At 42.8% G+C, this 14,626-nt stretch overlaps 1 protein-coding gene across 2 annotated transcripts in view; it reads right to left on the bottom strand.

The window, feature by feature from the left end:
• Positions 1 to 14,626, bottom strand: part of UBL7 (ubiquitin like 7) — a 53,867-nt gene that overhangs the window by 1,452 nt on the left and 37,789 nt on the right. For both annotated transcript variants that reach the window (XM_085850300.1, XM_085850299.1), the window contains exons 6-9: positions 8,812 to 8,945; positions 7,632 to 7,684; positions 3,121 to 3,273; positions 2,801 to 2,890 (exon numbers count right to left, since the gene is read on the bottom strand). In XM_085850300.1, coding sequence (XP_085706426.1) covers positions 2,801 to 2,890; positions 3,121 to 3,273; positions 7,632 to 7,684; positions 8,812 to 8,945 — 430 coding nt within the window. The remainder of the gene's footprint in view (positions 1 to 2,800; positions 2,891 to 3,120; positions 3,274 to 7,631; positions 7,685 to 8,811; positions 8,946 to 14,626) is intronic.

Below are 14,626 nucleotides of genomic sequence, written 5' to 3' on the forward strand. Positions count from 1 at the left end.
TGGGGGTAGATGAACTGATTTAATCAACCGGGCAGTGGCGTGCGCCTGTAATCCGGCTACTCGGAGGCTTGGGTTGGAGGATCGCTTGATGACCGAGCTCTGTACTGGGCCGTGCTATGAGAGGGTGTAGGGCAGCCCGAAATCATGGCGAAACCCAATCCTTATCCCTGTGTCGTAAGAGGCGACCAGGGTTGCGTCAGGAAGGGCATCCGGCGTAAAACCTATGCCAAATCAGTATGTGGATCATAACGGATGATCCGCTGTGGCGACCCCTAACGGGAGCAGCAGAAAGACGAACAACAATATGAACTGATTTAATCGTACAGATAGGATTGCATAGTGTAGCATGGTCCGTGAACGGGTAGAAGCACCTCAATGTCAATGAGTCAGGGAATCTGTGAGCTTAAGTGTTATTTCACCACATGAGGGGTGGTGCGGTGCTAATTAGCTTCGGGATTAAAAATAAGTTTCCCTGTAAGTGATTTAACTCCGATTTTGTGTATGTTCTCATATTCTAAGCCTGACCGAGTGAGCTTGGGACAGAGTCCCTGAAACAACAGGAGCCCTACCTTCCCGGGGTTGGAGGCGAGGAGGCCACGCCCTGGGGGCAGAGGAGACAGCAGATCGAGCAGGGTGGCTTGCATGTCTGGAGTGATCAAGCAGAGCAGATTGAGCAGAGCCTATCGAGGAGGTGCTGGCCAGATTTGCACGTGTAGAGTGTGGAAGACTGGTACAAGTGAAGCGCCATTCTGCCTGTGTGTGCACGTGGATGGTGGAGGCACCTTCCGCCCGGACTCAACAAGAGACGGTGCCATTTTGCTTGCAAGTACACGTGCCGGACGAAGCTTCCCATTACGAGATTGACGAGGGCCAGCTCTTGGCTCGGCTGAATACCAGTGTATTTAAAAATGGGTGGGTGGGTATTTTTTTTTTTTAAACACCTTGTTTGTGTTTGCCAGGCCTCGATCATAGAAGTTGTTTATTATATTCGTTACATTTCAACTCCATTATTGTCTGTATAAATATGTGTTTCATTAAATGTATTCCCTTTTAAAGAAACCGCATTTCGTGTATTTGTAGTGGGGTTCACGGATCAAACGCCCTCGTGCTGTCCATCCTCCATAATCCTCCTTCCGTTCCATTCACAGTACTCCTTCTCCATCCACGATTGCTCTTACTGGGCTCTGTTGTGTTCCCCCATACAGCGGTGTTGCCATCTGCCATATCTTCGAGCGCACGCTGAAATCCATGTCAATGAGCATGTCCACCTCCTCAGAATAAGGACCGCTCGACCATCCCAGGAGGTTGGTCGGTGTTAACCGCCTGGCTACCACAAATTTAGGTGGTGGGATTCGAACCCCAGCACTCCGACAACTGCTGACAGGAGCGGGATTCGAACCCAGCCACCTCCACGACAGCACATTTGCAATAAATCCCTTACTGTGCCACATAATGTTCCTCACTATTGTTTAAACAAATGTGCCTTTTAGAAATTTACCGAGCTAGTTTTTGTATTTTCCTCCATTGGTCTCGCATGGTCCGCACCTCAGCTTAGCTAGGATGTTATTCCCCAAAATCTCACTAGTCTGTGCGTACTTGGCAGCTCTGCTCGGTTGCACCTGATACGGTAAGTAACGAAAGTACGCACCGAGGGCGCGATTCCTCGGTAAACGGTTGTCTGATTGAGGACCCTGGGTCACATGGTCAAGTTAATGGCATTCGCGGTCAAGTAGCGACCTACCACACCACAAGTTATTCATGTAAAACGGTCTGCAATTCCTGGTGAGTCCAGAGAGGAACCAGGGACAGCCCCTTCCTAATGGTTCCCCCGCAACCCCGGGTCTGCGACAATAGTATATCTATCTATAATTCCAGCAGTGTGTGTGTGTGTGTGTGTGTGTGTGTGTGTGTGTGTGTGTGTGTGTGTGTGTGTGTGTGTGTGTGTGTGTGTGTGTGTGTGTGTGTGTGTGTGTGTGTGTGTGTGTGTGTGTGTGTGTGTGTGTGTGTGTGTGTGTGTGTGTGTGTGTGTGTGCGACCGCGGTTTCAACAACCGCTGGTCTGATCTAATTGAAACTTGCCAGATATATTGCTGGGGACCTGAGGATGTGCCTTTTCAAAGTTTGATATTAATCGGACAAGTGCTTCCCAAGTTATGGCCATTTATTTACCAAACCAATGACAAGACACGTTGTTGCGTGGGCGTGGCCGATGGGGAAGGGAAGCTCAGCCGCGTTCCCCATTACGGGTTACAACGTACGGGCTTCCGGATAATGATGACCGTGTATTCTAATAATTTCTCGATTTCTTATGCGCATTTATAGATAAACACAATGCCGCAAGTTATGATCGTTTTCATATGAGACGGTGCATAAATTTCGGTAACATCAGAGTGCTGGTATGCTCCGAACCAGGAAGTAATTTTTTTCTCTTCTCTTCTCTTTTTGTTTTTCCTTGCGATGACATTGCGAAAAGGCAAAATACGTTGGCGCGAATTGACTAATTGGCCATCAAAACCTAAATTGCGAATCATCGTAACTGATATGCGAACTTCCGTGCCACGCACGTACGGGCACGTGAGAGCGAAGAAACGGCCTGTGTGGTTGTTGTTTGTTGCTCGCGGTTGGAATATTTATTTATTTATTTATTTATTTATTTTTACGGGCACGTACTAGAAATAGGCATCCACAACCATCCTTAACCATGTTGTGGTACAGCTCTTCCCATACATCCTACAGCATGAGCAACAATGCAAATCGAGTGCAATAGCAGGAAGGAACAGGACAGCACAAAATGCAGAGACCTGTGCTGGTGGCAGGGTGCCACCTTGCAAAGCTTGCTGAAGTGCTTGTGTGAAGAGGTCTGGGCGAATAGATGCACCCGACGTTGAGGCCTGTGAGAATCCAAAGAATAAAACTTGAAATCCCACATATGATGGTAAGAGTGAAAGCAACTGGTGAAGCAATATGATATTGCAAGATAAAAGGGTGAATGGATTCTAGAGAAATCTTAAATTGCTGGACTGAAGGTAAAAATTGGAAAAGAATAGCAGTGAACACGGGCCATTGTGAAAAACAAGACATTTAACGAGGATGTTGGAGTAATCAAAATGTTGTTTTGCACCTGAATTCCAGACGTAGGTGTGTTTCCACTGCTGCCCGGTGTGCTTGCCATGGCCAAGGCTGAGGCAAGCTCACTCTGAGTGATGGGTCTCGGACCGGATAAGCCAGCGTAGCGCAGCGTGTCAGGGCGTGGTGGAGTGGTGGCAAGAGCAACCTGTGGTAAAGTCAAAAATAACCTTTCACTGCTGAGGTTCTTGGTATCCATTTCCATTCTAGTTTCAAGATTACATGTCATTCCCAAATTCAAGGGAAGAAACTTTTTTCTGAGCAAAGAGAGGATCCAGCCAGTTTGTACTTTGTATTTTTCCTGAAATTGATACAGCTGGCCATCTCGATGCCAATTCGCCACACCTGCACATTCTCAGGGCTTGAGCTGCAACGCTCTCATACATTTTGTAAACACAGGAAAAGAACATTAAAAACACAGCAGGAGGTTTGAAGAGACAAAACTGTAGTGTCGGGAAAACAGACTTTTATCTGCAAATACGTAATACAAATCTATTACACAAATAGTATGTCATGCTTATCTAAACACATGTGAAGAAAACTATCGTTAAACAAAACAGTTTCATTAACCCCTAAATATTGTTCCCACAACACTATAATACACGAATGCTGTGTCTGTCTGTCTGTCTATCTATCCCACCCTGAAACACAAATACTCCTCGGAGAGAAAAATTATGAAGTAAAAGTTGCTTCAAATGGATCAAAATCTCAGGGAAAATTGTATTTCTTTTTCAATCAGACCAAAAAGAATTGAACCAGGGCAGTGCATCGGCAAGAGCTGCCTCAGTCACTCCCGAAAAAAAAAATTATTTGCTGCTAAGGTTGTGTGTGTGAATACATACAGTATATGTATGTATATGTATATATATATATATATATATATATATATATATATATATATATATATATATATATATATATATTATATATATATTATTATATATATATTATTATATATATATTATTATATATATATTATTATATATATATTATTATATATATATTATTATATATATATTATTATTATGGGCCTGTTGCCGGGTCACGAGTTGCCTCTCTCGGACCCACTTCCTGACCTCCGACCCTGAAGCCGCAAGCTACAGATAACTCTGACTCGACGGGTTGCTCAATAACGACGGATGCCATCTGAAGGCTAAGTCTGACAGGGTCCCCACTCCAAGACTCATGTTACCTTACCATTGACCAAGTTACCTCAGATAGGGACCATGCTCTCAGCATCTCATCTTTGTCTATGAATTATGTACGGCCGAACGAAGCCATAGTTGGACTGCCAGCTCGACGAGCGCAGTGAATCAGTGGGATACAACTTCCCATGTATATATTATGTACGCTGTCTCTAAGCAACGAAGGAAAGAGACAATCGAGCAGGTTTGGAAACAACAAATCTTGTATTAAGCAGGCATGTATTTGCAAAGATTAAAGTATTTACAGAATTGCAGTATCACAAAAGACACAGTTTTACCCCAAGCACTTAAGGAAACCCCTTATACAACCAGCCTTACAAAATACAGACGGGCAACATATTCATCCAGTGAAATTAGACAGAAAGAAGAGATCAGGGTGTTGGTGACCTTCCTGAACAGGGTTGGCCCCTGGGGCTCAATGAGGTGTCGATGCGATGAGTAAGAGGAGCGGGTGCGATGTGCGGTATTATGTGGTGCTTAGTTCTGAAAACAATGGTAAGGGGTCTCATGTCATTCATTGATGCGACACAAAAGACGAGCCCTGAGGTGTATGCACTGGAAGATGCAACGTTATATGGTACTTTTGCGAAAGATGTGTAAGAAATCAGGTCGACCGGTTGGTCCGTGCTCATTCCGCCTGACAGTTTGGAAGCACCTCTGTTGATCCGATTCTGGAATGGCCATAGAACCACAATCATTACAGCGCTGGGATAGCGATTATATCTGACCGAAATACTGACGATGCATCTCTCTTTCCCCTGATATAAGGATGGGGAGCCAAACTAAATAATCACTTTGGAAATGCCTAAACTCCAGGATTCTTTTGTGTGTTGGATGCAACTCCCTGGGGTCCTTTCAAAATCAACAACATACAACCTCCCATTTTTAAGCTCTTTCAACCAGCAAAAGAATAACTAGAGGGGGAGCACTCGGTAGAGTGCAAAACCTCCGCCGACAATACTGCTAGGTCACTCAAGTGAACCTGATATCCTATTCATTCAATTTGATGTCAACAGCGCTCACAGAGTTATACTTTGCAACTTTCCCTTTTACATACTCAATTCATTCGTCATAACGAGATTCCTTGAGAGAGAAATTGATTTTACGTGGGTATATCCACCTGAAGTTCCAAAATCAGCTGCAATTATAATTTTGGCATGTTTTTTTGTTGTTGGAAATCACTTATAACATGTAGAAATGCAAAAAAAAAAAAAATCGAAATTCTGTTGAAAAAAATTTCCAATTTTTTTTTCTCTAAATTTTTTTTGGGGGGGGGGGTTGGAAATCACTTAAAACATGTAGAAATGCAAAAAAAAAAATTCAAATGTTTTTTCAAATTGGCCACCATTGCGGTCATATTGGATTTTGGACCAAGTACAAAATCTGATGGCATGATCCTTGGACCAGACCTAACCCCCCCACCAAGTTTCGTCAAAATCCGTCGAGGAGTTTTTCCGTAATACTGTTCACAAACAAAAAAACAAACAGAAAGGGGTGAAAACAGTAACCTCCATCCAATCTTCGATGGTGGAGGTTAACAAGAACGGCACTCTTCAACATCAAGACGTTGACCGATATGCACCTCTGACCTTTGACCTCCCTTTTGACCTCATAATCTAATCCGTTTATCATTACATCATTATATATACTTGAACCAAGTTTGACTTAGTTACCTTTAGCCGTTCTCAAGTTATCACGGCAAAGAAAAACCTATTCAGACTCTGACCTTTGACCTCTTGATGCCGAAATCTAATCAGTTCACCTTTGCATCACAATACATATACCAAATTTGGTCAAAATCCCATCACTAGTTCACAAGTACCAGAATTTTTACCAAATTGGACCTTCGACCTCATGACCCCATCATTTCATCTTTGCATCATTATACATACTTATACTAAGTTTGACTTGGATCCCTTCAGCCATTCTTAAGTTATCGTGGCAACGAAAACCTATCACGGATGGCCAACCTGAAAACGTAATGCCTCTGGCAACTTTGTCAGCAAAGGCATAAAACGCTTCCGTTTTTATCGTGGTATTTTTTACCATGGGCTTATGCTCAATCAAGAATAAATGTAGTGTTTTAAAGCATGGTCAGCCAATTATATGACTTCTGTATGAACACTTCCACAGTAAACCACAGCCTGCCAGAGCCACTGTATGCGATACAGTACAATTTTTTTGCAACTTTCAGCTCATATTACACGTTATATATACTTGTATTAAAATTTTTTAAAAGAATTCTTACCTTGCATCGGATAAAGATATGAAATATAAGTTTGGGATATATGCACACTGTGAAAATGAGTAATGCCACATGTAATTTCACTCCGGAATGTCACCATGTCAGGGAAGTACAAGGGTAAGGCAATAAACAGTGATTTTTACTACCACTAATCATGCATGTATGCAAATGCAGCTATCGTAGTATACGTGATACTGCAGGGGCAAGTGCGAATGAATCATTTGTTGACACTTGGTACCCGACTTCCCTATATGTGGTGCCAGTAATTGTGATGCGAAGGTGGCTACCCGACTACAAGAGCACCGTTGCAGCGAAGATTCATCAAGGTTTTTCTTAGCGACGGTGTGAAACCATCACATTCATTAGAGAATAACCACAACATAGTACAAACTATCAAATTTTAACTTGGTGAAGGTGTCGTGCCGAATGAGATTTTTGGAGGCATGACTGCACAATACAGCATGTCATGCAAAAATGTGTACGGATGATATGAATGGTTTCAAAAAGGACGGATAATGGCCTGGGATGAACGATGAATGAGTGTATGCGATGAATGATGGCCTGGGCGACTGGTATCTCCTGTCACAGATGACTTCTCCATCGTGCGTGTCCTTTTCAAAACCATTCACATTTTTCCGTGACATACTGTATTGAGCAGTCATATGACATGACACCTTCAAGTTAAAATTTAATGAATCCTTACTGCTCCACCATTAATAGCACCACAGGCAGAGAAGTCAGGCACCGAGTGGTCAACAAATGACGACTCGTACTTGCCCATGCAACATCATACATGATACAACTGGCAACATTAGTGACATTAAAATTCATTTTACAGATTGACTTACCCTCATCAACGAAGCTGAAGTAAACGAGGTTTAAATCGCCAAACTACTCATTTTTAAATGCTACAAGTGAAAAACAAATCATTCTATCCGATTCCTGTGATATCAAAGAGTAGCACAACATAAACACAGGTACAAGTGTTTTCGGTTCTCATTTTTGAATAACACACAAAATCAAGCTTTAAAATTAAGAGAAGCATTGAAAACTTACCCTCGGTTGTTCATCATCCTCTTCATCAGAAAGACCATCGAAAGAAAATCCTCCTAAAAGTCACATTAAAGACACAAATAAGGCGAAGAGCTACACATGCATATGTACGTTTGTCTCTTGTAGCGCATATATCGTACCAAATAAGGAGCTCCACAAATGCGTTTTCTGGCAGCATTTCAAAGGCACTTGGGAGAACTGTTAGATATTATTTTGGGACAATCTACACAGCATGTATGCATAGGGGGGTGGTATGTATTGAGGAAAAAAAATGATATAAAAGGAGTAGTGAATTACATGGTAGGAGGTAGAAGAAAATAAAAAAAGAAGTAAAGTAGAGAAGAGGAAGGAGATGATTGGGTCGACTGTAGAGGGTATGTGAAGGGGCAAAGGTTAAAATTGTACCATTTTTCTAAGTACGTGGATGGCCCGTTATGCTATTCAGACAGATCCAGGCAGATCAAATAAGGGGATTTGTTTTAACTGACAATTTTACTTGATCATCTATTACTAGTGTGTGTGTGTGTGTGTGTGTGTGTGTGTGTGTGTGTGTGTGTGTGTGTGTGTGTGTGTGTGTGTGTGTGTGTGTGTGTGTGTGTGTGTGTGTGTGTGTGTGTGTGTGTGTGTGTGTGTGTGTGTGTGTGTGTCGCATCATTCGAAAGAGTTTCTGCTATCGTAGAATAATAAAAATGGTACCGTAGGAATGCTAATACACAATTTACTTGATTGGAAAGCAAATAAATTAATTTACTTGGAACAAAAAGTTGTTTCCATTTACTGAACGATGCCCAGTTTAGAAGCCCCTCTTTCAAGGATTGAAGAAGAAGAAGCAGGACCTCAAGCTTTCATAAAGTGTATCAAGCGATCCCAACGCTAACATTTATTATTCCATGAGAATAGGAACCCTTTAGAAAGACGCACACAAAATTATTGAAACAAATTTTTTTTTTAATATCCAAAAGTACGTGGAAGGCGCAAACAATAGCAATGACGACAACAATTACGTGTTATAAAAGATCCTTTTTTGCATGTTTTACTGAATTTTACATCCCCATCGAGACTCAGACAGACATGCAATACGTTTTCTGAAGGAGAACAAGATGTCTTTTGATGAAACCCGTCAGCTGAGCGACACATATGCATACCAAATAATATGAAATGAGAGTCTCAGGTTGTTACACACCTGGGATATCATAGCTGGCAGAGGAAGCATGATGCCGAGGGACTGCACTTGGAATCGGGAATGGAGAACTTTCCACAACAGAGTGTAACAGCAGCACCATGCAGTTAAGAAGAGCGGGATGAGATGTGCTCAGCCTGTGTGGTCGAAGCAAACAGTGGTCCATCACTCACTCTCCATCACACTCTTATTTGGGTTACACAAGGAAGCAACACAAGGAACTGTGGGTGCAAGAAAAAGCATCTCTGCCTTTCCAGCTGTCGCTGCATCCCGACTCCAATACTAAAGCACAAACAGTCACATGTGAATGAACATGCACACAGTCATATGGCAACTTGGAAAGGAAGGAAAAAAACAAAACAGCCGATATCAGACATCAGACAAGCTGCACATGTGAAGAATGAAGAATTTGGCACGGTGGTGAGAGGATTATGCATGCTTACACAGGAATGAAGTAACAACCATATCAAAAGGAACATGGAGAAAAAAAGGGAATACTCAGGAATGAGAATGAGACTTAAGCATGCGTGCACAAACAAACAGCATATTGTATCTGCCTGCCTACCATCATTATATTTTATGCTTCTCGGTAAAAATATAATTATTTTTCAAAACCAGTCTTCTTACCTCTATGACCCCACCTGGCAAACGGTCATATTAATCTTAGTGTGAGAGGGAAGGGGAAAGGGGGCAGTGCTCAGGCAGGAGAAGATTGGGAGGAGTGACAGTCATGAGAGTGAATCTAAAAAAATTAGCTGAAAAAAAAAACGGTGGGCCGAGGCGAAAATTTTTTTAGGCCGGGGTTCGGGGGCCTGGGCGGCCCCCGAACGCTAAAGGTTCCAGGTGTTCTCACCTGCATTCTACTGCATTTCCTGGTCCCTTTTAAGAGGATTGTGTATAGTGTTGTCCTTGTTAACAGGGTAAAAGCACTGAAGACAATCATTGAAGACATGAAATTCATCTTGCAAATTATTAATCAATGTTGTAATGTAAATTGTCAAAATTCATTGTACAAATCATGAATCAATCTGTAGGATAATATTCTTTCATTGTCTTTATAGCAAATTAAACAAAGTTGACAATAATTGATACCAAGTTGCATAATAAGTTGACAATAATTGATAACAAGTTGCACTAAAAGTTTGCAAAATAAGTTCACAATTGGTAACACTGTTGCATCCACTAGTTGTTGGGTTCTTGAGTCGATAATGTCGACAGGCGCCTAACCACTGAACATTATTCACTTCTTTGTCTTTTGGTTCAGGTTGTGCTTTTTCTTGCTTGAACGTTGGTGGGAAAGTCTTGCCTTCTTTGCAGCCTTTTCAGTCAGTTCTTTGGTCTTGCGCTTGGTCAACTTACTGAGAGCAGCTGCACCCACTTCTCACCTTCTTTCTTCTTCTTTGTCCCTCCTGTCTGCCAGTTCTGCCTTGTAGGTTTTGTAGGCTCCCCTCATGTTCTTGCACAGGTCTAGGTCTATGGGACTGTGCAGTTTGTCAGTCCTACTGTAGAACTCCACTGCAGTTTTTCCTGATGATCGAAGATTGTACTTGACACCCATCACTGCGCGGTCTCCATGTTTAGTCGGTGTGATCTGACATCCAAGACATCTCCCATGAGATTGAAGGCACTATCAACTTGTGGCCCATGGAAGCAGGACAGCAGAGCCTTCACCATTCTTGAGAGAAGGGGGTACTTTCCACCTTCAAAGACCTTGGTCCACCAGTCGTCAATGCGAGCAGACTCATCTTCCTGAGCTGGTGGCAGGCTAGAGTCGATCTGGAAACTCCGAACCTCCAGTTCAAAGGCATCACATTCCTCTGGTGCAAGGACATTTGTCACTAGGCGTGGCAACTTCAGGAGCTGCTCCTGGCTGACAGTGTGCTCTCTGCTGAGTGGATCAATTGCTGAGGCACTTCTGAGGACAGCATTATGCAGGGGCATTTTCTTCTGGAGGTACTTTCCACATGTCACATAGGCCTTCTCCACACTCTGCAAGAAGTCATGCACTTCTCCATCTCCACTACGGACAGTGTTGACAATCTCAGACACACCAACTCCAAGAAACATCTTCTTCACTTGTAGCAGGTTGGCTTTCTCATCCAGGTCGAGGGTCTGAAGTCTCTTGCCTGAGGATGGCAGCTTCTCAGGTTTGACAAAGCAGGCCATGAACTCTCAGACAAGGTCCACCTGCTGGTCATTGAGCTTGTGGATCAGTGGGGCCTTCATCTCAAACAGGAGGACGTACTTCTTCAGCAGCGGGAACACTGATGTATAGAACATCAATATCAGTCTCATCAATTTCTTCTTGTGGAAGACTCGCTGCAGTATACGCTCCTTTCGTGCCTTGCCATCTTTGGTCATATTCTTCTTCTTCAGAACATCATGGATCTGGCGTATTCTCTCCTTGGCTTTTGTGTCTACGTGCCTGCGATGGTAGACCTCCACAACCCGTGACAAGTAGTGTGTGCGATCAGCTTGAGAGAGGAAGCCAAAGTAGAAGACAACAAAGGCATCCTACAGCCGCAGAGTGTCAACACTGACATCATACACAGAGAGCCACCTGTGACTGACATACCGCTCTGGCATGGTATACCTGACACCAATCAGCCCACAGATTTTCTGCAAGAACTGCTTTAAGTCAGGTGACCACTTGAAGTCATTGTAGATGTCAGAGAGCATGTGCTCTGCGAAGTTGTCGAATGGGTCGCTCAGCTTCTTGGACGCATTGTGAGCACGGTGACAGGAGTCCCCATCTTTGTCCAACATGTGTGGGGCATTGTTTTCCCTGATGCGAACTTCGACTCCTGACTTGGATCCCCGCATGACTGAGCAGGAGTGCATGAGGATGGATATGCAGTTCTTCAACAAGTCAACCAGTTCCTGATGCAACGAGGCACTGTCCACTTTGATCACAACAAGGGACTCTAGATGCTGCACTATGACCTGCTTATGCATTGGGCTGTAGTAACTGGCCAGGACACATACGACCCTCTGATGGTTTGTGCTTGTTGACTCATCAATGTTCAGAGAGAAGTATTCCCTCTGCAGTGCTGATATCAACTGGTGATGTCCTAGTCCTAGTCCAAACCTAAGCTTGTAGGAAGCAGATGTCCTGTCCATTGTGAGCTGACCAAGGGCCTTTGCACCCAGGTTGAGTGCTTTGGCCAGGCTTATCAGTTCAGGGGCAAGGCTGAATGGTAGGGAATGCTGTGCGAGGAAGGCAAGGACCATGGCTTGAGCATTGGATACCGTCACCCATTGGTACAGCAGGCATCGGTGTACAGGGGATGGGGACAGTAGAAGCAGCAGTGCAAGAGGTAGCAGATGGTGAGGAAACACCTGGAGAAAAAGCAAAACCCAAAGCCAATGCAGAGTAAAAAAAAAGAAAAGCCAATCACCATTTATAATACGTGCTTCAGAAAGTGAATACAGTGACCGGTACAGTGATTACACTAAGCCTCAGACTATTAGTCATTGCCAGGTGCTATTGGTGGTAAACAAGATTGACCCAATTCTGAGTTGTGGCTTGCTTGCCAATTAACATAATTTATTACTGTAGTGAAAGTGCACCACACCACACTACACTACATTGACAGCATAGATGTCTACTGTGTACATTATACTGATAACTGTACATGTATAAAGCCCAAGGCTATATTTACCAGGAAGACTCTAATTGGATGCCCGGATTCTCTGAATACCACGATGCTTCTTGCTCTCCGCTTGGGATTCCAATGACTTGTACCCACGTCCTCCATAAACAATCTCCTTTGAGCACCATGTGCATACAGCCTTTCCTGGCTGGGCTATCTTTTGAATGAAAGCCCCACAAGCCACCGTACCGCATGGCATACGATCCAGCCATTCCCCTTCCAGGAATTCTTGCAAGTCTTGTCAATTAGTGCAGCCAAACAAGCATCACAATCCCGGGACAGCCTGCGGCTACTGAATGCAGCCATGTTTTATAAGCGACCTTGGCCTTGCAAACTTGGAACACCACGCCTCCAGCTCGATTAATGCTGCTGTGACAGTTTCAGGAGTAATGCGGCGAGGTGGTCCGAATGTTTTGTTCATGAATCTGGCAATGACGTCAGTGCAGAGTGCCAGGAATCTGTATTAAGGACCTCGGAATACATTTTTATAAAGATCGTCGGCGGCGTGAAATCACTCCCAACAATTGACTTACCCCCCCCCCACCCATACCCCCTATTTCTTCTCAACGGATTTGTGCTTAACTCAGGAACATTCCTGGGTGAATAAATTCGAGGAATTCCGCGAATTCGCGGAATTTTCTCATGCCTGGAGTGAGCAAAAAACAAAATTTTTTAATGAGAAGAGGAACAGACAGCGAGAGGATAACATATACCAGAGGGTTGGTGTAAAAGCCACCCAATGCTCACCTGTTTATACATTTATTGTTTTAAGCCACGTCTCGCTTGCTGTGGCTCTAAGTGAGCTCGGCGTTGTTCTTGTTCTTCTTCTTCTTCTTCTTGTGAAGCCAAAACCTTTCGGACTCGGCTTTTTTATATACAGGATCCGGATCTCCTTAAATACTAAACACCTGTACACATCCTCGCATTGAGGGTGCCTTTTGAGAGCATCTATCATGAACTTTTCAATATATTCGGACATTTGCTTTAAAGTTTCGAAAAGTTCGCGTGACTATTTAAAGATTATTCCATTTAGTGGGGCAACTTAGATAAACATAGCATAACAATTGTGCATTTTGAGAGGAAAGCACCAAATTTGGCACACTAGTAGCCTATCATATTATGAACAGATTTGGATATTGGGCCATCTCAAAATTTTTGATGGCAGTGGAAAATGGCTGCCACAGCCATCAGCGGCTGAATTTGAGATGGCCCAATATCCAAATCTGTTCATAATATGATAGGCTACTAGTGTGCCAAATTTGGTGCTTTCCTCACAAAATGCACAATTGATATGCTAAGTTGCCCCACTAATTTAAAGTATTGTAATTTCGTAAATAAACTTTTCTCGTCATGAACGACGATCGTCCAGGACGGGTCTCACTATTGGCTCCGTCAAGGCACGTGATGAAATATCAGTTGTTGTTGTAGTTGTTGTTTTTTTGGGGGTTTTTTTTTTCTTCTTCTTCCTCTTCTTGTTCTTCTTCTTCTGGTGAAGACAAAACCTTTACCAAAAACCAAAACAAAACAAAACCAAAACCTCTGGGACACATTTGTTCTTGTTAAAAGGCTAGTCTAATAATATTTTTTATAAAGCATTGCAGTGAAGTCTGATCCAAATAATTTTAAAGCAATATATGTATTTGTATATCGTAATCAGTAACAAGAGCGCAAGTGAGCACAATATACGCCCGAACAAGAAGGTATATACAGAATTGTGCTACTACATGGAAAACAGCATCCTGGTTGCCATGGCAACCACTTTAGATGACGAATGTATGTCATGACACACCATCTCCACAATCTGTACCGATGCACCAAATATGAAAGGTGAAAGTTGAAAACTTTGGGAGTTAGAGTGCGGACAGGAACGGATGGACGGACAGACGACCGGTATCACATAATACGCCCCAATATATATATATATATATATATATATATATATATATATATATATATATATATATATATATATATATATATATATATATATATATATACACATGTCGGGCGTATAAAAAAAAATAGTGTGGTAGATAAAAACATTAGAAATGAAAAAATAACTTGCACCAAAAACTTTAACATTTTCACGCTCACGCTGACACCGACGTTCACGCCAGAGGTATCGCAATAGCTCTCTGTTCTTCGAACAGGCGAGCTAAAAATGG

Source organism: Eptatretus burgeri, chromosome 12 (genome assembly GCF_056783735.1).
Source record: "Eptatretus burgeri isolate ZD-2024b chromosome 12, Ebu_testis_v1, whole genome shotgun sequence".
Lineage (NCBI taxonomy): Eukaryota > Metazoa > Chordata > Myxini > Myxiniformes > Myxinidae > Eptatretus > Eptatretus burgeri.